The sequence below is a fragment of the Tinamus guttatus genome, unplaced genomic scaffold (assembly GCF_059628265.1).
Source record: "Tinamus guttatus ecotype Peru unplaced genomic scaffold, ASM5962826v1 Tinamus_guttatus_pri_ptg000429l, whole genome shotgun sequence".
Lineage (NCBI taxonomy): Eukaryota > Metazoa > Chordata > Aves > Tinamiformes > Tinamidae > Tinamus > Tinamus guttatus.
In genome coordinates, this window is record NW_028288963.1 from 567,872 (window position 1) to 591,961 (window position 24,090).

At 52.5% G+C, this 24,090-nt stretch overlaps 1 protein-coding gene across 1 annotated transcript; it reads right to left on the reverse strand.

The window, feature by feature from the left end:
• Positions 1 to 1,212: 1,212 nt before the first annotated feature.
• On the reverse strand, positions 1,213 to 23,813 carry LOC148593213 (maestro heat-like repeat-containing protein family member 2A). The gene is made up of 10 exons (XM_088531742.1): positions 23,766 to 23,813; positions 23,373 to 23,555; positions 23,045 to 23,197; positions 22,730 to 22,852; positions 22,449 to 22,551; positions 3,304 to 3,435; positions 2,922 to 2,976; positions 2,309 to 2,460; positions 2,084 to 2,163; positions 1,213 to 1,233 (listed from the first exon to the last, which is right to left on the reverse strand). The coding sequence occupies exons 1-10, from the start codon at positions 23,811 to 23,813 to the stop codon at positions 1,213 to 1,215; spliced, it is 1,050 nt and encodes a 349-aa protein (XP_088387868.1).
• Positions 23,814 to 24,090: the final 277 nt, after the last annotated feature.

Genomic DNA, 24,090 nt, shown 5'->3' on the forward strand with positions numbered 1-24,090 from the left:
AGCTCCAGGACACGGCTGCATGCTGACAAGGGACAGGCAGTGGCTGCAGCTTGCCTGCCCCATAGGCTCCTTACCGACACCAAAGAAGAGCTGGTCAGGAGATCCCCCAGCTTCACGAGGCGTCCCACAGCCCTCTCGTGCACAGCTGCTTGCTGGCACTCAGCGTAGGGCAGTAGGAGCTGCAAGGAGAAAAGCTGCTGCTCTGTCCTGTGTCCCAGAAAATGCCTGGCCACGTTTGTGCCTTGGAGCACCGGCAGAGAGGGGATCTTGTGTCCAGAGTCCTTTGTGACTGTGGGGCAAATCTCCCAGACGGGCCTGATGTGACAGCAGGAGCCCATGGGGGTTGTAATGGGTGCAGGAGCGGGTTGAGGAAGAGGGGATGTTGGCTGTAGCCAAGGGACACTGGGCTCACACAAGAGAACTGTGGGGATCCCAATTCCCATGCAGGAGCTTGTCCCCTCTCAGCACTGGGCTCTCTCCAGCCGCTGCTGGACAACTCCCCCCATCCCAGCACAGGGCCTGGAGCTGGCAGCTCTGCTCCTGGCAAATAGCAGACCTGCAGGATGGTCTTCATGTCCACCACGCTGGAGGAAGGGCTGCCGAGCATCAAGGCCTTTAGCAAGCTGTCCATGGCATCCAGCAGCTGCAAGGGGGACAGAGGGTTGAGGCGCTTCTTCCCCATTGCCCCACAGCTGTCAGAGAGGGCTTTGAATTCCTCCTGTGCCAGCGGGGCATGTAGAGTAGTGCTGAGGGGAGGAGAGCCCCCAGGCCAGGGGAGCTGCTGCTGCTGCTGCACAGGGCGCAGCCTGGGGACACTGCCCATGGCCCTTGGGACACTGCCCACGGCCCTGGGGACACTGCCCACGGCCCTGTCCAGGGCAAGGGGGACAGGGCAGGGGCGAGGGAGAGGCAAGCTGGGAGCCTGCCCTGAGCCTCCCTGGAGCAGCCAGCACCCACCTGGGAGTAGAGAGCAGCATCCAGGTGCTCCCTTGGAGGCAGGGAGAAGACGCTGGAGAAGCAGGCTGCCAGCAGGCTCTCCAGTTCGCTCTCCAGCAGCAGCCCGGCTTTGCTGCAAGCAGAGAGGGACCTTTCAGTCCGTGGGGCTGGCAGCAGCCAGCAACACCCTTATGTCCTTGGAAGGTGGATGCACCCAGGGCTTGGGAGGCCCGTGAGCGATAGCGACGTCAGGTGGGGAGGGAGCCCCATAGAGAGTCACCTCTTCTCGCCAGCATGCTGTCCAGGGACAGAGGACACAGCGGGCAGGGGGGCCCAATCATCTCCCCACCTCCTGCCTCACCCCTGGGGAAAGGCCCGCACCCATGGGAGAGCTCCAGGGCCCTCTCTGCTCTCCCGGCTCCAACCCTCTCTGTCCCACTGGATGCCAATGGGAGACTCCCTCAGGACAAGGGAAGGCTCCCTGCAGGACTGGGGCCCTCTGGGGTATCTGCTGGGGAGGCTGTGGCCAAGCCAGGCTCTGGGGCAGCTACCTCATGGCACTGATGCTGAGCATGACTTGCTGCCGCACTGCCGTGCCCAGGTGGTTCCTGGGCTCCTCTTGCAGCAGCACCTGGAGAGCAAAAGCAGGAAGGTTCGTAGGGAGCTGCCAGGGCACCACAAGTGGCTGTGCCCACCAGCCAGCACCCCACACCTCCCCACGCTCACACAAGCCCCTTCTGCCTGCAGAGCTGGGCCGGTGCCCTCCCGAGCAGCCCCCGGAGCCCCGCGTGCCCTCACCTCCAGCGCCTCTGCCAGCTGGGATTTGCACTGCCACAGCTCCTGGCGCAGCAGCAGAGCAGGCAGGCTAGGCGAGCAGGACGCTGTGCAGAGGGTGCAGATGCAGGCCAGAAACTGCAGCTTCTCGGCCTCTTCCTGCTGCCAGGAGCAGAGGGACAAAGAGAGAGCGTAAGAGGGGCCGGCGCGCGGCCAGCAGCACCAGCGCGTGGCAGGGGCTGCAGCGACACGTGGGCGCCTGCGAGGGAGCAGCCCCAGCGCCAGCAGCCACGTGGGGCCGTCGGAGCGCGGAGCGCCCCGAGGGAGCCGGCAGGAGAGGCCGGGCAGCCCCGAGCAGGACGGCGACACTCACCTTCCCTCCACGCCGGAGAAAGGCGCGCACGTGCTCCAGGGCTTCCTCTGCCTCCTCTCCGGGCAGATCCGCACCAGGAGCTGGTGGGGAAAGAGAGCGGGCAGAGCTGCAGGGCTGCCCGGAGCTGCAGGAGGCAGCGGAGCGCTCTGCCCTGCACACGCTGCTGCCGGCCGCACCGCGAGAGCTCGTGGCCCCCGGCGCGGCCAGCGCTGCCCCCGCACTCACCCGATGGCGCCTCCTCGGGCGCACGGCTCGAGTGGGGCTCCAGGTCGCACACGCTCCCTGCAACCGCCCCATCCTCCTCCTCCTCAGCAGCCACCGAGCGGTGGCCGGGGAGTCGCTCCGCCATCCTGGCCGCGTGGCCAAACTCCGCGGAGCTGCCCGGGGGCAACGGGGAAATTCCTGGGTGCTCAGGGGGCTTTTCAGCCAGCACCTTCGCTCCCGTCCTCTCCCGTCGCCGTCGTCCCGAACACTGCGGGCTGAGCCCGCCGGGCCAGGATGTCACAGCAGCGCAGTCACAAAGGGCCCCGCTGTCACCTGAGGCCACGTGTGACCCCGCTGGGGAGGGGCAGCGGGTGTCCCCTCGGGGCGCACACCTGTGGGGTGGCTGCAGCAGGCTGGAGACCTTCTTGTCCGGGCACACGCTGCTCGGCAGCAGAAAGGTCCGTGCCCGGCCACGCAGACGTGTCCGTGGCAGTGCGGACGTTTCTCCACGCGCTGCACCAGCCTTGGCACCTGCAGCCAGGATGGGCTGCTGAGTGTGGGGCTGCCACCAGGCTGCAGCCGTTTGCACAGCTCCCACCGCCAACGGCAGCCCTTGCCACCCCTCTGGGCTGGCCTCGGAGGCTGCTGCGGGCCTGATATTCTGGGCACCAGCTTGAATGTCAAAGTTTCTGAAGAGACAGGTTAAAAAAAAAAAAAGAAAAAAGGGGGTAGGAGTGGATTTTCAATCCTGGCAAAATAATCCAAGAAACTGAAGACCCACCAGCTGACTCTTGCGTGCATGAGTTGAGAATGCTTTAGAATCACAGAATGCTTAAGGTTGGAAGGGACCTCTAGAGGTCATCTAGTCCAACCCCCCTGCACACGCAGGGTCACCTAGAGCATGTGGCACAGGGCTGCGTCCAAGCGGGTTTTGAAGATCTCCAGAGAAGGAGACTCCACAACCTCTCTGGGCAGCCTGTTCTGACCACAGATAAACAGGCATTTATACTACCTACCTGAGTTCTGCATCCCCAGAAGGACCTGCTGCCTGTGAGTCATAACCAGGTTAGTTGGTGTCCTTGTGTACTCGAAATACAGCCAGAGATCAAACACGGCATTCAGGTTGAACAGAGATGCAATTGCAAGTTCTAGAATAAAGAAAAAAAAGGTTTTATAATGCTAGATGGTATGACCATGAGTAATAACTTATTTTTAATATTAAAAAACAGCTTTAAAATACATAAACAACTGTTCTTGTAAGTGCCTCTGAGGACAGAGGTAAGGCTTCTTCAGGGGTTATTTTGTTGAAGAACCAGTTCAGACCTTTCTACATCAAAATTCATTGATGTGGCTAGAACTCATTTATGGCACTATAATGCCTATTTGCCAAAGTGCAAGGTATTTTCCAGGCAGAACACAAACTCTACAAGGAAGTTTCACACTCCTTTGCAAGGCTCTTCCACCAAACCTTCTGTCCCTCATCTTCGCATTTGCCTCACTCCTCCTCCTTTCCATCCTCCAAGAGGATTTGATACAGCTCCTTCGGAGTCTACTCCACTGAAAGGATCTTTCATTACCTGGAAATGTCACGCAGCCTCACAACAGGGCCGCCAAGAGACTCCTCCCTGTCACTACAGTGAGGAAATTCCCACAGCTTTAACAGGGGTAAAATAAAATAAAATTAAGTTCTGCCTTTCTTTTTCCAAGCTGCCTTTAAAACAACTTCCCCAGGAAGAAAACAGAAGCACGAAATAGTCCCCTCTCCCCAAACTCATTGACGGGCAGTGACAACTCACCAATAAACCAGAGAGGCCAGAAGGGGCTATTGTAGTAAGTGCTGAGAAGTTTTCCAGTCCTGGTGAGGAAATACAATAAAACAGGAAAAGTTACCAACGGGCAGTAATGGGGTTCTGGGAAGTACCGAGGCCTGCACAAGGCAGGATGTTTTCCGTAACGCAGTCACATTCGCAGCCAACATACATGTCCACGCAGATCATGCCGGCAGTGCAGATATTCAGGAGCCCCCAGGCCCAGAGCACCTTCCGCTCTCCAGCCTCTCTCCTCATCCTCATGCTCCTCTCAACCTGTAAAAGTGACTTCAGCGAAATAACGGGGCTTTGAGGGGAAAAAAGGGAAAAAACAGCTAAAGATGAGGGGGAAATGGAATAAAAAGGCTGAAAAATGAGGGGGAAGGAAAGAGAAAAGCTGAAAGAGGGAGAAAATGAAGGAAAAAGCTAAAACAACGAAAAATATAAAAGAGGAAAAAAACATGAAAAAAGATAAAAGGTAGAGCCAAAGAGAAAACTAAAAGAGAGAGAGAAAGGAAAGAAAAAAAGTTAAAAGGGGGCAAAGAATGAAGGAAAAAATAAGCTAAAAGAGGGAAAAAATAATGAAAACAGTTAAAAGGGGTAAAAACAAAGGAAAAAATGTAAAAGGGGTAAAATAAGAAAAAAGGATAAAATGCATGAAAACAAACGAAAAAAATTAAAGGGGGACAACGATAGAAGAAAGCTTATAGAGGAGAAAAAAAAGATAAAAATGCAAAAAAAAAAGGAGAAAAAAGGCGAAAAACAAACGAGGGGATGGGATGGGATGGGATGGCATTGGGCGGGATAGGATGGGACGGAACGGGATGGGCTGGGACAGGACAGGACAGGATGGGACAGGACAGGACAGGATGGGACAGGACAGGACAGGGTCCCCCCGCAGCCGCCGCCCTCACGCAGCTGGTGCCAGGGGGCACTTCCAGCTGTTAACTCCTTCCTTCACAGAATCACAGAATCCTTAAGGTTGGACGGGACCTCCAGGGATCACCTAGTCCAACCCCTGCACACGCAGGGGCACCCAGAGCACGTGGCACAGGGCTGGGTCCAGGCGGCCCTTGGAGATCTCCAGAGACGGAGACTCCACGGCCTCTCCGGGCAGCCTGTTCCCGTGCTCCGTCACCCTCACTGCTAATACGTTTTTCCTTAAGTTCCTGCGGAACTTTCGCTGTTTCAGTTTGCGGCCGTTTCCTCTCGCTCTGTCGGTGCCACCGCTGGGCAGAGGCCGCCCCCTCCCCCCGCCGCCCCCCCGCGCCCCGGGAGCGGCGCCGCCACGTGGGGGGGGGGGGCGCGCGCATGCGCAGTGCGCTCTGCCGCGCTCGCTGCTGCCCCCGCGTGTCGGGGCGGAGGCGCTGCAGGAGCGGTGCGCGTGCGCGTGCGCAGTGCGGTGGGCGGCCCCGCGTGGCGCGCGGCGCATGCGCGGGGCCGGCAGGTGCGCGGCGGCGGCGGGAGCGCGCGGGAAGGGCGCGGGGGGCGGCGCTCGCGGCCCGTGGGGCGGCCGCGGCCGCGTCCTGCCGGCGGGGGCAGCGCCGCGCGGAGGCGGCGGCGGGGCCGGGGGGCCGGGGTGCGGGGCCGGCCTGCCCGTGTGCGGGGTGTCCCAGGAGGGCTGCGCGCGGGGCCCGGGGCAGGGGGAGGCCGGGGAGCAGCGAGAGGGGGGCGGCGGGGGAGGACGTGGCCCCGGTGCTCGGCGTCCTTGGGCCGGGCGGCTCCTGCCGCTGCAGAGCGCTGGGGGCTGGTGACAGGAACCCGAGCCCTCGTTGGGGTGGGTTTGCAGGGCAGCTCCGCGGAGGGCGCCGCGCTGCAGAGAAGCGCCCGGGGCGTCGCGATGCCGTCGCTGCTGCAGCGGGTGGCGGGATCTGGGAGCTGCTGCCTTTGTAGAGGTGTTGATTGAGCAGACATTGGAAACGGAGCAATGTATTAGCTGGTAAAGTGGCTTTCGTAGAGGCGTTCATGTTCATTTGTGATTCCCAAATGCAGAGGATGGAAGCGTGTCCGAAGAGGATGTCCTGTGTGCAGCGGGTGGGAGCGTTTCTGCCGTTGCCGTTGCCCTGGGCTCAGTGCGGGCTCAGGGCCGACCTGCCGGCAGCCCCGGTGGAGCGGAGTGAGCTCGGCCGTGGGGCCACAAAAGTGGCCACCAAAGTAAGTTTGGTCCAGCAGGGAACGGGGCTGACACAGATCCGAGCAGCAGCTCCGTGGTCAACAGGGCTGTTTTCTGAAAAAAGGCAGAAGGAAACATTTGGGGGGAAACATTTCTTTTCTTAGAAGGCATATTTTTTGAGGGAATTTTTGAACTGGGAATGGGAAAATGGATTTTTTTTTTTTTTGGAGGGATGTTGGGAGATAATTATTTTGGGATGGGAGGGAAGTTATTTGGGGGAAGAATTTTGGTGGGGATTTTTTTGCTTTTTCCTGAGAATTGGGTCTAAGAAAAAGCTCCTGATGATTGGCCATATAAAGGCAATATAAATGATATAGGCTCTATAAATAATAATTTGAAGCAAAGAGATCAAATTTTAGAGATGGCATTTCTATGGCTTTGTTTAGTATTCCCAACATCTAAAGCAGGCTCCACTTAAGTGAATGTAGCAAAATAATTTTGGAGAAATATATAACTCTCCTTAAAAGCTATTGGTGTGTACTAGGCAAATATCCAAATTTGGGTATTTTTTTTCCCCTTTGGTATTACTCTTATCAAAGAGAAGCCAGTAACTGCTGTTCTTCTTCTTGTGGCCCAAATCAAAATGAAAGCTTTCTCATGGTTCTTTCTTGCAGTAGTAAGGGAGCGGTATGTTCTTGCTGAAGTGAGTGGAATTGTTGGAATGAGTGTCCAGGCAGTGACATTAAGGAGGAGCCCCAATGTGTGATCTGCTGAAATGAGGGCTGGGGAGCAGCATTGCTCTGGTGAGGAAGTAGATGGTATTTCCAACCTCTGGAGTTAGTGGAAGAAGTTCCCTGTCCTTGTCCTTGAATTACTAAATCCCATGTCTCAAAAATTCTAATGAAGAAAAAGGTAATGAAGACCTTTTGAGTTTGGACATCCTTCAGTGTTCTTTAAGTGTTTCCTTTAGTAGGTCTGGGTATTACTTTGAAAGAAAAAGTAGAAAAAATACCGATGCTTCCTCTTGCAAAGCTGGCACAAGCTGCACCGTTTAAATAGCCATGCTGAGGGTGTTAGTAATCTTAGAGCCTTGAGTCACTTTGTTTTTCCTTTACAGAGCTCCTATAGCCAGCAGTAAATTCTGCTGGGAGGATCCGTCAGGGAGATTTCCTACAGAAGGGATGAGGGCAGGCGGCTTTGGGAACGGGAGGAATGCGCCGTTGTGGCCTGCTCAGCGCCAGGACGCAGCTGGGGCCTTCGCTAGCGGCGTTTTCATTTTCGCATGGCCCAGTTTGAGCTGCTGCTGCTGATGCCAAAGGAAGTCGTGCGGGTGGAGCGCCGCCAGCTCAGCAGGGCCGGTCAAGCAAAGAGCAGGAGAGAGCAGGTGAGAGCCGGGCACAGCTCGGTGGGGGTCAGGCCCCAGCCCACGGGGAGGAGGTTCTTCCAGGTCTGCAGTGGGCATGGGAGGCAGGGGCCCCTTAGAGTGGGCCGAAGAACTGGATGTGTTAATTTTGGAGAATCTCTTGGTGAAAGTCATCTCTCTTTTCCTGTTAAGGTAAGGTGTAAAATGGGTGCGTGCTTTGGGAAGAGCTCCTGTTAGTGTATTTGGTGAGGGGGCTTAATTTCCCTGCCTAGCCGAGGCGTCCGGCCTCGGGGAATTCTGTGTGCGTGGGCGAGCTCAGCTCAGCACTTAGTGCCCAGCGTGGCCTGCAGCGGTGCCGGCAGGCTGGAGTTAACGCTCCGCTTCCCGCTACTAAGCTAACTCTTACCTGAAAATAAAGTTTCTCTTTTCCTCTTTTGGCTTGCTTACTTTTGAGCTTGACTTGCTTGTGCGAATGACAAGAAGTTCAGCATCATCTGCTTTCTAGCAATTGTCTTTCTCTGTTACAGTATGCAACCTGGACCAATAAGGAGACTCTAGGATTTATGGAGGGATGTCTCTCCAAGTTAAAAGCAGCAGATCCAAGTTTTAATGAGTGTAACCTTCTCTTCTTCAGTTTGATTTTACTGGATGATGCCTTAAAGCCTGGGACTGCTTTCACCTACATGCCATGGCTCATGGTTTGGAGCTGCTTGGCACTGCAAGTTGAGCGCAAGTGCAAAGTTACAGCACAGAGACACCCCAAAAGGGAGGAATAAAAAAAGGAGTATCCCCAGCTGCCTCTGGGTAACAAAGGGAGGACTTTACTTCAAAAAGTGCTTAATAGTGCTCTCCTCCCCCAATACCGAAACTGAGGAAAACCATATTCCAGTGATAAACAGCTTTTCAAGCCTCTCTTGGACTCAAGGTCACCAACCCATGTCTTTCCTGAGTCTGCTGCATGCAGAGGGTTTATATGGCTCATCACAGAAAAAGAAACCCATGAGCTCCCCTCTCAATGGGATGTTATCGCAAATACCCTGAGCATTAGCTCAGGAGCATAAGCACTCCATAGGAAACTAAATCACTGAAATGAATAAAACAAAACAAAAACAAATTTAAACCCCTTTTTTTTTTTCCTCAGATATCACTTTCTCATTAAAATTAAGCTAAGTGCAATCCACCAGCCCTGAATATATTTAATCAAAGAGAGTGTAGCTGAAGATGTTTCTGGCACGCTGCATGACATCCCAGAGGTGTGAGTGCAATGCAGGGTACTGATAACCTCTGTCAACTACTGTTCATCTTCTGGCTGAATAGCTGACATCATTTATACGGGCTTGATGCTCATATATAGCACATAAGAGTCGTTTCCATTGTTGCAGGTGAATTATAGATAAACAGTGGAAGGGAATAATAACCTTATAATAATAGAAGATGTGACAAATGTATTGCGGAAAGTCATTCAGTTGCTCTAGCAAGGAGCACAGTTCAAAGCCTGTCTAGAATAGGCTTCTACCTTCCCAATAAATATTCAGAAACTTCTTAAATCTTCAGGAACATAATATTGAACATCTGACATAAAAAATCAGTTCAGATTCCTAAGTGTTTTTAATTACATTTAATGAGAAGAAGATTTCATAATATTTTGTAACAAGCAGGATCTTTGCCAGAAGACACAGAACTCCCTCAGCTAGAGAAGTGATAGGTTGACTGCAAGTCCATGAAATAAACACAAGGCCAATTATGATTCAAGTGTAGTATAAGTTATATTCTATTCAGTGAGGAAGAAATGATTTTCCCAGCAGTGTTACTTGCACTATAATGATTATTGCATGTAAGCCAAGTTAAGGAAATGATGGAAAAACAAATTAGATGGGCTGCAGATCTGTGGCTTATCTTGACTGCTCACCTTGAAGGCACAGTTTGGAAAACATAATATACAGGACCAGGAGCCAGGATATTTGAAGCCTCTACTCTCCTTCCTTCCTCCTGATATTTCATATTAAAATTTCTCAACAGAAATAAACATTTCCATCAGGGATAAACACAAGGCAGCACGTCTTGCCATTCTAAGGACGCTTGCTTAATTAAAAGCAATGATAACTTTGGTTTTAATGATCTTCTGGCAAAGATAATTAAGGAGGTATAAATGATATAAGAACTTACCTTTGTCTGATATTCTCATTTTTATATGCAGCTGTTTATGAGTCATACGAGAAAAAAAAAATTGCCAAGGCTCCTTAGTTTTTATTAGGGGACACTTCAGTACTAATGACCAAGTGCTAAGGCAACGCAATAAAACACAAGGCCCCATATTATGGCACAGTCTAATGGAAATCAGTAGGAATTCTTCCACCAATTTCCAGCATGCATTGTGTAAACTTTTTACTGCATGCATAAGCCTGAAAAATGGGAACAGAGGTGAACTATCTGTGACGTAATGATAGTCTCTTTATGCAGAGATGGAACTGTCCTGCTCAGAGCTTTTAACCAAAAAAGATGAGCTGGCCTCACATTCTTGAACTACATCCACAATCAGCAAATGTTCTGTACATTAAGTACTGCATGTCTTATCTAGCTGATAGAATCCACTACAAGAGACTTAGTTAACTATGTTTGGTTTTGCTTTGGGCTAGTAAAAATGACAGTCAGCGTTACCCCAAAACTGAAACGTCATTACAAAAGGTTTCACACGGACCCTTCCAGAAGCAGGATTTGAAACACTCATGTGTTTCCAAGATCAGTCTTACTTGGCAAAAGGTCACTTAGGTTTCAGAGATGTGTTGGCCTTGCAAGGAATGAAACTGCACAATTTTTGTAGTTCATTGCTATGTTGAAAAAGTATGCCATTAATTTACAGCCCTTGAGCTGTAGGGTTAGACGTAGTGCTTGGTATTTCAGCACTTTTGTTTATTACCTTTTAGCCCTCAACCATTTTTCTTTAAGGTAACATCAATATCTGTTCTTGCAAACAGATCATTCAAATATTAGGCATGATACTGGCTATTCTCTCTCCTTTCTCAGAATAAGGCATGCTTTGCAGCAATGAAAAAAATGAGAATTTGCTCAGAGTTTGACAGTTGTAAAGGATGTTTATCTCCTAGGGCTTTGTTTACTGGATTGCAGTTTTTAAAAGATTATTTTATGCTGCAAAAGTAACGGTCTGCATAACTGCTCTTATTGTACTCTAAGGCAATATTCAAGGCACATATATTGAGTTGCAGAAGAGGAAATAATATGCAATGAAAGTACAGAAAGACCCAACTAACTTTGTGCTAGCGTTTTGACTTTTCACACCTCCTTTACCCCAGGGTAATCCTCCGCATCACACACACGCTTCCTCTGTTCTCCACTTAATTCAGTGAATCTGTGATCATGCACACTCACAGTAACTACTGGGCCAGGGAGGTCTGGGAGGTGGATATTGAGTGCATCATTTTCCTGCCTGAAAGTCATTCCTTAGATGGAGTCTGCAAGAAGAGACAGCGCTGATGGGAACAAGGTCTTTTTGGGAAGCAAAGCATTTGGAGACACATCTGTGCTGCCTTTCCCTGCAAGACCAGGACACCAGAGTCCATCATTGCCAGGCAAAGGCTGCAATCTGCACATGGACTTGGCCATGATGGATCTTAGGTGCCTTGGGCTTCTCCTTGCAGTGCTGGGCAGTGTTGGTGTTTGGGTGATGACAATGTCAGCACAGCACAGGGGCATCACTGGGCCCAGGGATGTTGCCGGGACGTCTGCATCACACAACATTCCAAGCCCTCGTGTGTCACCAGAGTCAGGGATGTTGCCATGATGTCAGCATCGCATCAGAACCCCTGCCATGTGGCCCAGGGCTGTTGCTGTGACACCGCTATTGCATCACAATCCCAGGCCCGTTATAAAGGTGGTGCTGGGGTGGCCTTGGCTCACTTTGCCCGTTCGCGAACGGGCAAAGACTTGACTTTGCGGTCAAGGAGTGAGGCTGCGGGGTAAGAGCCACTCCAGGGTCCCCTCTCCAGCCTCCCTACCCTCATGGCTCTCCCTTTGCTCAGTGACCTCCCAAGGGCCCCCAGCTGCTGCCTGGTGCCAGGGAGGGCACATGGAGTGAGTACAGGGTGCCCTTCTCTTCCCAGATATCCTCTCGTCGGCCTTGACCTGATTTTATTATTGGATTTATTCTGCTGTGGACGCCAGGCGCAAGGGTGAGCCCAGAGCAGAGGGGCTGGGGCCAGGAGCGGGTGCAGTGGGTGGGAAGGCAGCTGGGCAGGGCTGTGGTGCCGCTGCCCAGCCTGGGGCTGGGCTTGCGGGTCACTGCTGGGGCCACTAACATGAGCTGGGCCATGTTTTCCTCTGCAAACAGGACTTGGGAGAAGAGCTCGGCGCCGGCCGCACGCGAGGCCCTGTCACCTCGGTGACATGGACTCTCGCGTGCGAGCCGCGTGCCAGCTTGTGGCCCTGAGCCTCGTGCTCCTTACCATCCTGGGCATCCCCTCGGCCTGCCGCGTCCTGGCGTCTTTTTGGATGGCTATGATGTTCATCCCTGCAGGTGAGCAGCCCTGTCCTGAGCGTAGCCACGGTAGTGGCTCCTGGCCAGCACCCTGGCTGCCGGCGCCCACCCCTCTGCTGGCTGGGGTTGCGCAGGGGCTGCCCCACGGCACTGACAGCCTCTTGCCTTCTCTCCCACAGTCTCCGTGTTCCCCTTTGAGCTCCCGGAGAAGCCTGCTGGGAGGGGGCTGGAAGGGTAAGTGGAGCCCGGCCCTGCCATGGCTGCCCTGAGGCGCTGGCTTGGTCCCACGAGCAGGAGCAGGGTGGGCCAGGAGGCCAAGAGTTGGGCTGGGTTCCCTCAGACCCGCCAGCGCCAGGGCCTCCTGCTGGGGACACTGGGCAGCCCCGGGCCCCCTCCTGACCTGCCTTCTCCCTCCCAGGTGCCCAGGCACGGACGGCGGGGTGACCGGGGAGCCTCATGGCCCTTCCCCACCTCGCCGCCGTGTGCAGTTCGGGGCCAGCCAGGTGGTGTTCCTGGGGCTGGGCAAGGAACTCCTTGGCTTCATCCCCAGGGAGCCCCACCTGGATCGGCCCTCAACTGCGGCGCGCAAATCCACCCTGCTGCGCCTCTGGGCACCCATCCTGTTGGTGGAGACCAGCCCATCTGGGTCTCCACCCCAGCCCGAGCCTTCTAGCAGCTCCGGGAGCGAGGAGCCCTCCACTGTCCCAGCGCTGCAGCGCTGGGAAACGGTGGACTCCGGGGACACGGAGGCTCCCTCCCCTCCTGCAGCCGGCTCCGGCTGGCGAGCGGCGCTTCGCTCCCTGCTCTGCCCCGGCTGCTCCTGCGGGGGCTGGCGGGCGCTGGGCAGGGGGCTCCGCCGCCGCGTCGCCGCCCTGAGGAGGAGGAGAGGGCGCAGGGACCGCCGGGCCGCCCATGACACCAGTGGGACGCTGTGAAGCACAGCCCCTGTACAGAGGCTGTGCTGAGCAGCGCCCACCGGCCCGGTGCCCCTGTCCCCCTGGGGTGAACATCTGTGCCCCGCAACAGGGTACCTGAGGCCTTTTTCATCTGGGAGAGGTGCAGCCCATCAGTGCCTCTCCCTTGGCCTCCGGGTGCCCTGTCCCCTTGGGCGGTGCACAAAACATCTGTGCACCACAACAGGGTACCCGAGGCCCTTGTCATCTGGGAGAGGCGCAACCCATCAGTGCCTCTCCCTGGGCCTGCTGGTGCCCTGTCCCCTTTTGGGCGGTGCAAAAAACATCTGTGCACGGCGATGGAGAACATGAGGCCCTTGTCATCAGAGAGAGGCACAGGACTCCAGTGCCTCTCCCTGGGCCTCTCCTCTGCCCACAAAACTTCTCACCTTTGCCAGACAGCCAGGCAGGGAGCACCAGCACAGAGCCACAGGAAGCCCCCCTGCTCCTGTCCCTGCCAACAGTGACCCCTCCCTGCACACGGGCTCCCACAACAACGATCCTCGGCCACCTCAGGAAGCGCGGGCGAGACGAGCAGCCAGAAGATGGCCTGAGAAGTGGCCGAACAGCCGAGCTCAGAGTTGAGCTCAGGACACAGAGACTTGGGGGAGGCCCAGAGCTCATGGGGGCCTCCCCGGCTCTTCCTGGCCTTGGTCCTGTTGAAGTTGATGGGGCTGCCAGGCCAGGAGGAGCAGCTGCGGGGCACCGGAGAGCTCAGCGCAGGGCAGAGACACCGCTAACCAGCCCCGTGCTGAGCCGGGTGTCCCTCTCACCGGGGACAGTGCAGTAAATGTGCAATAAACACTTGTGTGCTGTGTAGCAGGAGTTGAGTGATTCTTCTTCCCCAATCTCACCCTCCCCTTGATCTCAACAGTTGCACAGGCAGGGGACACTGGGATGGAGCGGCAGGAAGGCCCCCTGCTCCTGGCCCTGCTCATGGCAGCAGTGATGCCTCCCTGAGCACTCTGCCCCGCACTGCCTGCGCAGATGCTCTGGCTGCGGGACCAGCTCCTGCCAGGCAAGGCACTGCCATTGGCAACAGCAGGTCCAGCAGCCTCACCTGCAGCCCCGCAGAAGCCCCAGGGCACCCGGTGGCTCCATGGGCACGCCAGCTCCAGCCTGGGAAGAAGGAGCTCAGGGTAGTGACATGCATCCACAAGGGGAAACCATGCTTACCCACTCTTGAGAGCCCTCCATGATGTCTGGGTAGAGGAGGGGAGGGCAGAGCATGTGGTCTACCTCGTCTTCTGCAACACTTTGGACACTATCTCCTTTACTTGGCAGAAAGGCAGAGCTAAGGGTTGCACTCGCGGGCACAAAGTTTAGCTGGAGCCAAGAGATTTTGTGGGCAGAGGGGAGGCACTACTGTTCTGCTGGGCTTTATACTAGCAAAGAAAGACTGGCTGGAGATTTGAAGGTGAGATTGCTGAAGGCCAGTCTTGCCAGGGAAGACAGAGGCAAAAAAGGCACTAAGCATCTCGTCCCTTCCGAAGTCCTTTGTCACTATCTCCCCCTTCCCATCTAGCAGAGGGCCTGATATTTCCTAGTCCACTTCTACTCTCGTTCCCTCCAGAGTTGAGCTGAACTTGGAGGCAACCATCCACAGATGAGAATCAGAACAGGAAGAAGCAGCTCCAATCAGATCAATGATGGATGCAGGGGCTTCCACTCTGTGGGTGAGGAGGCAAGTCAGACCTATTCTCCCAGCAGGAGCCTCCCAAAACTCCATCTCCAAGACTGCAAGTCTGGGGCTGCGGTACAGAAAAAAGCATTAGACTGAATGTGCCAAATTAATTGGGAAGCATGCTGTTAGGCAGGCCAATACAAGAAGCATGGCTGTTGGCATCTGCTACAGCAGCAAGCAAAACATAATTATGCTGAAAAAGGACTTTCCAAGTGACAGAACTCAATGCCATGAAAGCTCCTGTAGTGATGGGAGCAATACTTTATGAGGAAGATGAAATTTAAGTGTCCATACAGTCTAGATATACTTTCCTCAGAGTGCCTTATGAAAAAGAGGGAATATCATGTCAAAGACTAAGACTTCTGAGACTTGCAGACTTTTAGAATCTGAAACACACACAAACATATGGAGTTTGCACCAAACATTCAGCACTTCTACGCAACAGAAGCTGAAGCCTAAGCTGTTATTCATGAACGTACAATATCAGAATAAGGTACTTTACAGAAATGCATTCATTCCTTTGTATGACTGTAGAGACACTAGTAAAGCACTGCTAAAAAAAATAGCAGCTTCCCATCCCTCCAAAGCAAAGGTTAACAAGCTTTCTGTGGAAGGCAGAAAGTCTTCAAGGACACAGTCGTGTCTCCTTGAAGTACCCCTTGCCTTATTCCCTGTTTTACCTGATAACCACCACCTTCGGCTTGGAGGACATTAAACAGATGAATCTACACCTAGAACCAAGGACGTTTCCTGTCAGCCTAAAACAAATAAAAAGATCAAAATCTTTCAAAGCCTTGAACAAAGAGCCAGCTCCCTGCTTTCTAGTGCGCTAGTGCATCTCTTCCAGAGCACATTCACATCTATGACAGACAAGCAAAATGGCAAGTATAAGTTGCTGCTGCTCTTCCCTACCCCTGAAGCTACATGTCTGTCCCTGCTAGACCAGGGCAGCGCCACCTCTTCGACTGACGCTTTGCGGAGACACAGATCCTCATGTTGAGCTTGTGCAGCATTTCAGTGAAGCACTGTGCAAATGTACTCTGTGATGAATGAACTCAACCCAAATTCTGCACTTTAAGCCCACACACTACACAAATACCACCAACATTATGTGGCAGTAAAACCATACAAGTGATGAAAGCCAAAAGAGTAGTATTTGCTATATATATACACCGCTACACTGTATCTAAAAAAAAAAAAGAAAAGAAAAGAAAAAAGGAGACCTATAGATATATCATTCACATAGTTTTGAAGGAATGGAGATAACTATGGGGACACACACAGATAATAGCTGTATTTGTAAAGAGGTTAAATATTCACCTCAGCTGAGTGTAACACTACTGTAAAATACCTTTCTCCTAATAAAGTATCAGAAACTAATACAAGAGCAGAAATGAAAACAGTGCAAAAGGTGACGATGAAGAGGTACCGCGTCAATAAAGATATGGTATATGGAAATGGTATATGCATGGGAATGGTATATGCATCACTTCAGCATCACAAAATAGTAGAGCTATGATTTTGTACTGTATTATTTAGGAGATTCAAAAGAGCAGGCTTGAATTGTGTGCTGCTGAGCACAAAGCCTCTCTGTGATCAGAAATGGTTATTGGAAAGGAATATAAATGTGCAAGAGTTTCCCCTCCCACCCCAATCTCTCTTTGTTCTTTTGAACATGGAAATTCATTCCCATAGGAGTATGATCTGGTGAATCAGGCCCCCACCTACGACACTGATTTGTGACCCTGTACTCTTGAAAAATTGCTTGTCCATTCCATCCCATAAATGAGACTTTTGTGAAATGGATAAATATGTTTACCTACATACCAGGAATGTTACAAGATTTGCTAATACTTTAGCAATGTTTTGATATTCCTAAGAAAACTGAAAGTTTTCCCAATGGTTTATTAAAAAAATGTCTCCCTATTAATTTAAACAAATATGTATTTTATTTGTGCTTTCAGCAACCATTTTATTCTTCTCTGAAGTAGTTTCCTGTCTACTGCAACAGCATACAGCCCTGAATCTGCACATATGGATACCTGCACATATGAATCTGTACAGATGGATAGTTTGACACCTATGATCCATCCCACTGGAACTCAATGGAGTTCCTTGGGTGGGCAATTAGGATATGTACGTTTGTGGAACCAAACCCCAGATTTTATTGTGCGCTTTTACCTCACAGGGGCCACTAACACTGACTTTGGAGAACTGAAAAATGAGGTTTGGGCTTCATCTGCCATAGCAACAATACACTGCAGAGAGGAAATTATAGTGCCAGGGCTGTGGATACAGCGAGTTTTGCCCAAATCAGTAATTCCACTTAGATAGAGTTGTTGCTCTGACAGGGCATTTCTTGTTTCACTATCATTTTCTGACATAGTCTGTGCTTCTTTTCTGACACTCCAACAGCCAAAAGAAAGAACCAAAACAGAATTTCCACTGCAGTTCTCTGCGCCAAAGATGACATCAGGGACAAAGCAGATTTTTAGTGTCAGCTCTCTGCCCTCACCTAAAATAATGTTTTTTTGTTTTTTTGTTTGTTTGTTTTAACAGCCTCTTTTTTATACCCTGTTTGTTCAGAAATTTTCATATGTCTATGAATAACCTTGATGGAAGAAAGACTCTTTAAAATCAATCATATCCCCGTAGCTATCAAGAAGGAAATAATGGACTTGGCTCATCAGTTCTCCATTTCCACAGGACAGGAGAGCCTGGAGATGGCAGAGAAATCAGCCCAGACAGTGTTTCACTGCTGGAGCTGCTTTTGCTCTTAGCAGGGTGAGGATCTGCAGGTGTCAAGTGCTCCCTGTCAAATATTGGGCTCTTCAACAAATATCTTTTCCTGAACATGCCTACTGAAGACCTGAAGGCAGTATCCTAATATATTTATATCATAGAGTGACACAAGTGAAAAAAATAAATCAAAGCTTAGCCTGAAGCCTGATGCTGGAAACTCTTGAGAAAACAACAACATGCTTTCTCTTCCTGTCTTCACAAAGTCATTCTGGTTCCTTATTAAACACTATTACTTTAAATTCCTGGATTTGCTGACCAGCATTTCCATATTCCACCCTACACAAACTCTCTAGAGGAAGAATACGAAGTGTTCTGGTTCCAGAGAAACTTCATGATTTTTCAGTCTTCCACATCTTATGCAAGTAACCTGAATTTAAACACAATTACAACATGAGGATGTTGTAATGTACTTCCAATGGCAAGCAGCCATTAGCAACCTCCAACATTATTTGAGTGCAGAGATCAGCACAAAGATTTAGATCCAGGCAATTTTGGCCGAACACTGAGATTGATCTCAGGCACTTAGACACGTATTTAGTAAAAGCAGAGAGAAAAGGCAATCTTGTCTCAAATTTTAAACACACAGAACCATGGATCAAGTCTATCTCAAGAAAGTTAAAAGCTAAAGTATCTGATCTGAAAGTTCCTCCTGAGATTGTCACTCCTCAGAGCAGAATCTTCTGGTATCAGGACAGACTAATGTTTGCTTCTAATTTTATACTCCTGTTCAGATCTGGGATTCAAAGCTAGTGCCATTAAAAGTGTTATGAACTTTGGAGGCTATAAGAGAAACCTAATATTCAACAAAGCATAGAAAACATTTTTTTTTCTCTCACTGCATGTTGTTCATACAATGTCTTCGGAAAAGCCCTGAAGATGCACAACAATTAGTTAATACTAGATGACTATATTTGGACAAGAAATTGAATCTGAAATCATATCCTCAGCTACGTTAACTGAAATTTTATGTCAGCAAGAATATTACCAGGGCAGCAGTCACACAATAGCATTTCCAGGCGTAATATCATAAAATGCCGACTGGCAACTGCTGGCATTGGAGGAGAGGTAAGAGTGAATGCAAGGTCAAAACTTCAGCTTGCAGCTCACCCAGCTGAGCAGGTTCATGCTTGAGATCTAGCCTGCCCTGTCTATAACGAGTTTTGAGAATGCTACAAGGAGACCATAGCTAGCATGGGCAATGTTACAGCTTCAGAAAGCTCCAAATCCATGAAAATGTCCTTATATAAACAACTAGTTCATACTTGGTTAGTCTGAATCCTGTTTTCACTTCACTCAAACATCTCTCTCTCTGCATATAATAACAGTCTGTAAATTATCCTCTAGCTAACAAGAAGCAAATACACAGAATGGCCTGATAATGCACTGGGAGATAAGTGTGCCTGCCTTGCAGGGTGAGCCCATGGAAACACATCAGGATGTCTGGAGGAAAACATCGTGTGAAGCAAACAAATTGCAGATTTTTCTAACAGAGACCCCACACGTCAAGGAAACTGCACCTGAATAAAGAGAGCAGCTGGGCTCCTTATTGCACCTCATGTAAGACAATTAGAAGAAATCATTTTCTCTACTCACATGTGAAATTCAGGCTTGACTCTGACCTATAATTTCAAAGACGCTCCATTTTAATGACTTAAATTTCACTGCTAATAAGAGCAGTCTAATCAAACCACAGGCAAAGAGTGTGAAATAATTTACAGGTTTAGCCTGGAAAGGTCAAGGTCTTAAACAATGAAAAGTGCTTTTGATATCAGACTGCTTGCCCTGCACAGTGTAAAACTAATTGACCATGATGACAAATAAGGCATGTCTTCTGTGCCCAAAGTATTTTGTTTACCACTACGCACAAAATAATTACCAATCAACTGCTATCAAAAGTAACAGCACATGGCTGGCAGAGGTCCCAAATACCAGGCAAAGAAAATGATCTTAGTTCTTTCCACTGAAGATGAGGAAGCCAGGACAATTTAAATTAGCTTCTGTGAACCTATCCCAATTACCTTTTAGCTCTTATACAAGGACACTTAGGCAACTTAAGTAAAATGAACTAAAAAGCTACAAAACTAGAAGAGATTCCTTGATACTAAACTTGGGTTTCTTTTGGTCCTCAGGTGGGTGCATAACAGAGGTTTACTTGTTTTTCTTCCCTATGCTAGATAATTCAGTTTGGCTTTGCAGAGACCCCTTCACACAGACAAACTGCAGGCATTTAGGGCAGTTATTCTGTTCACAGCAGTATATTCACTTTAGAATCCTTTTCCCTACAACTGTTCTCACTGCTCCTCTTACATTCCCCATCCATTCTCTTTTATCTCTCTTACCGAGTTTTCCACGTACCTAATATTTTCAGTAACAAATCAGCTTGGTTAGAAGTCTCCAGCACTTGTATAAGAAACTCTTGAGCAGCACAACAGACCTCCTTCTGCAGGCTTAGCAGATGACACATTTCTTTCCAAACACACTCTTCTTGAGGAATTCAATCTGGCACTTTAAAAATGTCTTGTGTTGGAGATCACTCCTCCATCATATAGTAGAAAAACCTGCTGGAAGGGTAAATATTTCTTTTTTTTTTTTTTTTAAAAAAAAAGCCTGGCCTGTATTTTGAAGGAGATGTAAGCTCTACTCTCCTATACTTCAATGCTGATATGGCTTTGCTAAGGGCTAGATATAAGAGATTAACTGATTAAGTGTCATTCCTAAAATGTCATTTATAAATCTCAGTGAGGGGTTGAAAGTGTGTTCATGTTCAGTATAGGTAAATGGAGAATGGGGGAACAGTTCTGGCTTCACATCTCTTAAGAGCACAGCAGCTTGTCCTTCCTTGGTGGATAGCTGGCAGTGCAGGGATTCCTGCAGATACCTTAAGAAAAAATGAAGAGCTACAAATGCCCCCATCTAGGAAAGAATTACAAGGATTGATGGGAACTTTAGGATATTGGAGAAGCGCCTACCTGGATATTCTATCATTGCCCATCCTTACTGCTCTCTCCTCAAGGCCAGTGAGAAGGTACCAGCTGCACTGGAAGGATCCCCAACAGTGCTTTTGTGCTCCATCTTCTTGAAAAAGGAACATCATTCCTGATGATGTTTCCACACCTTCTTGCAGCTGAGCTGAAGAGCAGCTCAAAGGAGAAGCTCTTGATTCAGAGCAAACTTCTCTACCCATAGCTGTCTGATCTGCTCTGCATGGGAAAAGCTACTTTGAGACACAGAAATACTCTGGAGTTGATCAGGTTCTACCTTGTGACGGCTTTTGCTTTCTTCTCTTTTCTGCTCCTCTTTCAATTTCTCCATCATGTTCTTCTCAACTTTCCGGCAGACAGGAGGAGGCAAAAGAAGTGAGTGCCAAAGAGAAGCATGTCCAAAGCTCTGTGCATGGGGGACAGCAGATGTGTGGCTCAGTTCCCAGCAGCCCTGTGACGGGGAAACTCTGCAGCCCCTCCACGCTGGGCTGGGCTGCTCTCGGCAGCGCTGTGTCCCGGGCACAGGAACAGGGCAGCGCGGCTGCAGGGCTCTTGCCAGGGCTCTGCCTGCTCTGCCTGTCGTCTGCAAGCCAGCGGGGCAAGGAAGAACAAAGCTGCACTAGACTCTCCTGCTTTTAAAGGCCACATATTTGCTGTGGCAGTGCCTGTTTCCCCAAAACACAAATGAGAAAGAGGAAACAGCTGAACAGTTTCCTTTTGGAAGCGCTTCTGTGGCAGCCTCCCGTTCCCAAGCTGGGGACTTGTTGATGCAGGTTTGAAAGTGGCATTTGGAAGTGCCTGCTGGTGGCCTGGGGGCTTTATTTCACCTTGTGCTCTGCAGTGATGGGCCTGCCTGTGGATGGGCCACCTCTGACTGCTGTGTAATGGCACATGAGCAACAACAGCTGGTCACTGCTGGGCCTTCCAGCCCCACTGTGGGTTGTGGGAGCTTGTGGGCGCTGAGAGGGAAAGGGGCTGGAGGGAACTGCTGGCAGGTAATGTCCTTGGCGGGTGCTTTGGGGGAAGCTGGGGCAGGCTGGGTGGGTTTGTTCCCATTTCTGGTGACGATGGAGCCTCCTGGTGCTGCAGAGGGGCTGAGCAGCTCTGCCCGCGCGCTGCTGGCACCAACAAACCGTGCGGCAGGGGGTTCTCCCTGGCACCTGCAGCTGTGCCAGGCCAGCAGTGCAGCAGAGCAGGGCTGCGGGGCAGCAGATCTGCTCATCCGCTGCCATGGGCTGCTGCCAGCGGAGAGCGGAGCTGGCTTTGCTTTGGGATCCTTCACTGGGGCCCCCAGGTTCTTCCCAGTGCTCCCAGTCACCCTGGTGCCCCAAAGCACCTGGCAGTGGCCCCCTAAGCTCAGTGCCTGCAAACCCCCTCCCTCCAGTCCCTCTGCTCTCCACTGTCCCCAGCAGCTCCACGCAGGGCCCACATCCCCAGGGAGGCAGGGCCAGGGTCGTTGCCGCACCGCACACAGCCCCACACTGACAGACAGTGCCTCTCCACAGGGACACGGCTTTATTTGCCTCCTGCTCTGTGCTGCTGGCCTCCCCCGGTGCAGAGCTCTGCAGCTACCACCCGTCGAGCACGGGGCTCCTCGACATGCTCCGGCCTAAGGTGAGCTGCAAAGACACCGACGTTGAGGGGAGCAGCATGGGCACAAGGCTCCTGATGCCCCACGGTGCCCGGCTGGGGTGTCTTCCCTGATGCACCCCTGGGGCCACACAGGCCCCCATCCCCGAGCCCCCTGGATTTTGGCACCCACGGAACCTCTGGGCGCCTCGTTAGCCAGGCCCCACTGCTGTAGCCATGTGGCTGCAGCTGTGTCCCGGAGCAGGCCTGGTACGGGGACATGGCCACCAGGGCACGGGCATGGCCGCAGCCCCGACCTGCCCCAGAGCCCGACCTTGAACCCAACCCGGGGCCTCGGCCAGGAGCAGCGCCTCAGCCCCCCACACTGCTGCTCACCCAGGACGTGGACGGCTGCCGCCTGCGGTGCCTGGTGGCTTCCCACGCAGCAGCTCCAAGATGTGCTCAGGAGCTGCTTGAACAGCGCGGGGCAGTCTTGGGCCTGCGACAACACACACTGCAGGCAGCGGGAGCTCATCCCCATCTCCAAGAGCCCCCTTTGCTCCCCTCTGCCCAATCGCCTGCCCACCCATGGCCAGTCCGGAGGCGACCCCACGACGCGGGAGTCACGGGGTGGGCGGCCAGCACAGGGACACAGCCCCAGCGCACAGCTCACTCACCAGGTGTCTGCAGACCTCGTCCTGTGTCTCCTCTGCGCTCAGCCCAACACTGATGTTGAGGCGCCTCCGCAGCCTCTTCGACCCCAGAAATGGGGCGCACAGGTGCAGGGTCACCTTGCAGGCCTGCAAAAGAGCCCCGGGCCCTGTCATGGGGATGCTCTGCACCTGCCCGGGCACTGAGGAAGGAACCTTGCCAGCAGGGCAGCATCACCCAGGGCCCGTGGAGACTCCTGCAGCCCCACGCAGAAGGCAGCATGTGCCCCCATGGCTCAGCCAGCTCCACGGGGCTTTCTGTGGGGTGCCTGGGGCTCTTACATTGCACACAGCCGGGGACGGGTCGCGAAGGTGCAGCACCAGGCTGGGAAAGGCCTCCTCCACCTCCCTGCTGAAAAACGACCTCCTCCCCGATGCAGAGGAGGCCAGGGCGCCATAGAGGCCAAAGGCCGAGCAGCGCAGCTCCTCTTCCTCCTGTGATGAGAAAGACCGTCGGGCAGGCTGCCAGCACACAGTGCTTGGCACCCGCGCAGCGCTGCCCACAGGGCGGGCGACCGGCGACGGCTGCCCCCTGCCAACAGCAGCCCGCAGGGGACAGCAACGCGCGTGGGCTCCCGCCTGCCCACAGAGAGCCAGCAGCTCCACTTACCGCCCCCCAGAGCGCCCGGCAGCTCCTGGCCACCTCTCCAAAGGCAGAGCCCATGGCCCTCGCCTCCAGCTGTCCCAGCACCTTGGTCAGTGCCACCAGGCTCTCCGCAGCCACCTTGAGGCTGCCCACGTCCTCCAGGCCCCTGAGCAGTGCTCTCACCACCGTGGCCCAGTGCCTCCGCAGCTGCAGAGCGACACGCACATGAGCTCTTGTCTCTCAGCGCTGCTCCCCGCTGCGGTGCCAGCGGCAGCGCTTTCCAGAGCAAGCCCAGGGGAGAGCCCTGATGCCAGGGCACTGCCTCGGCACAGCCCTGCACCTGCCTCGGCTCCTCGAGTGCCTCCGCACTCCTCCCCAGCTTGACTTGCACTCAAAGCCCACCAGAGCCTGCCTCACCTTGGTGGGTGCTCCTGTGGCCACATTGCCCAGGCCCCTCACGGCCATTCGTCTCACGCTGCTGACAGGGTCGCGCGATCGCTCTGCCAGCGCCTCTAGGAGGGGCGTCACGATCTTCCTCTCCCTCACTAGCTGGTCCTTCATGAGCTGCAATCGAGACACGTGAGTGCTGGCACGGAGCACCCCTCACCTGGGTGAGACGCAGGAAGCCCTGCGAGCCCCCTCGCCCCGCGGCTGCCTCACCTCGGCACAGAACGCGGTGGCTGTGAGCCGCAGGTTCGCCGAGCGGGAACGCAGCCAGCTGAAGAGCCGCTGCACCAGGCGC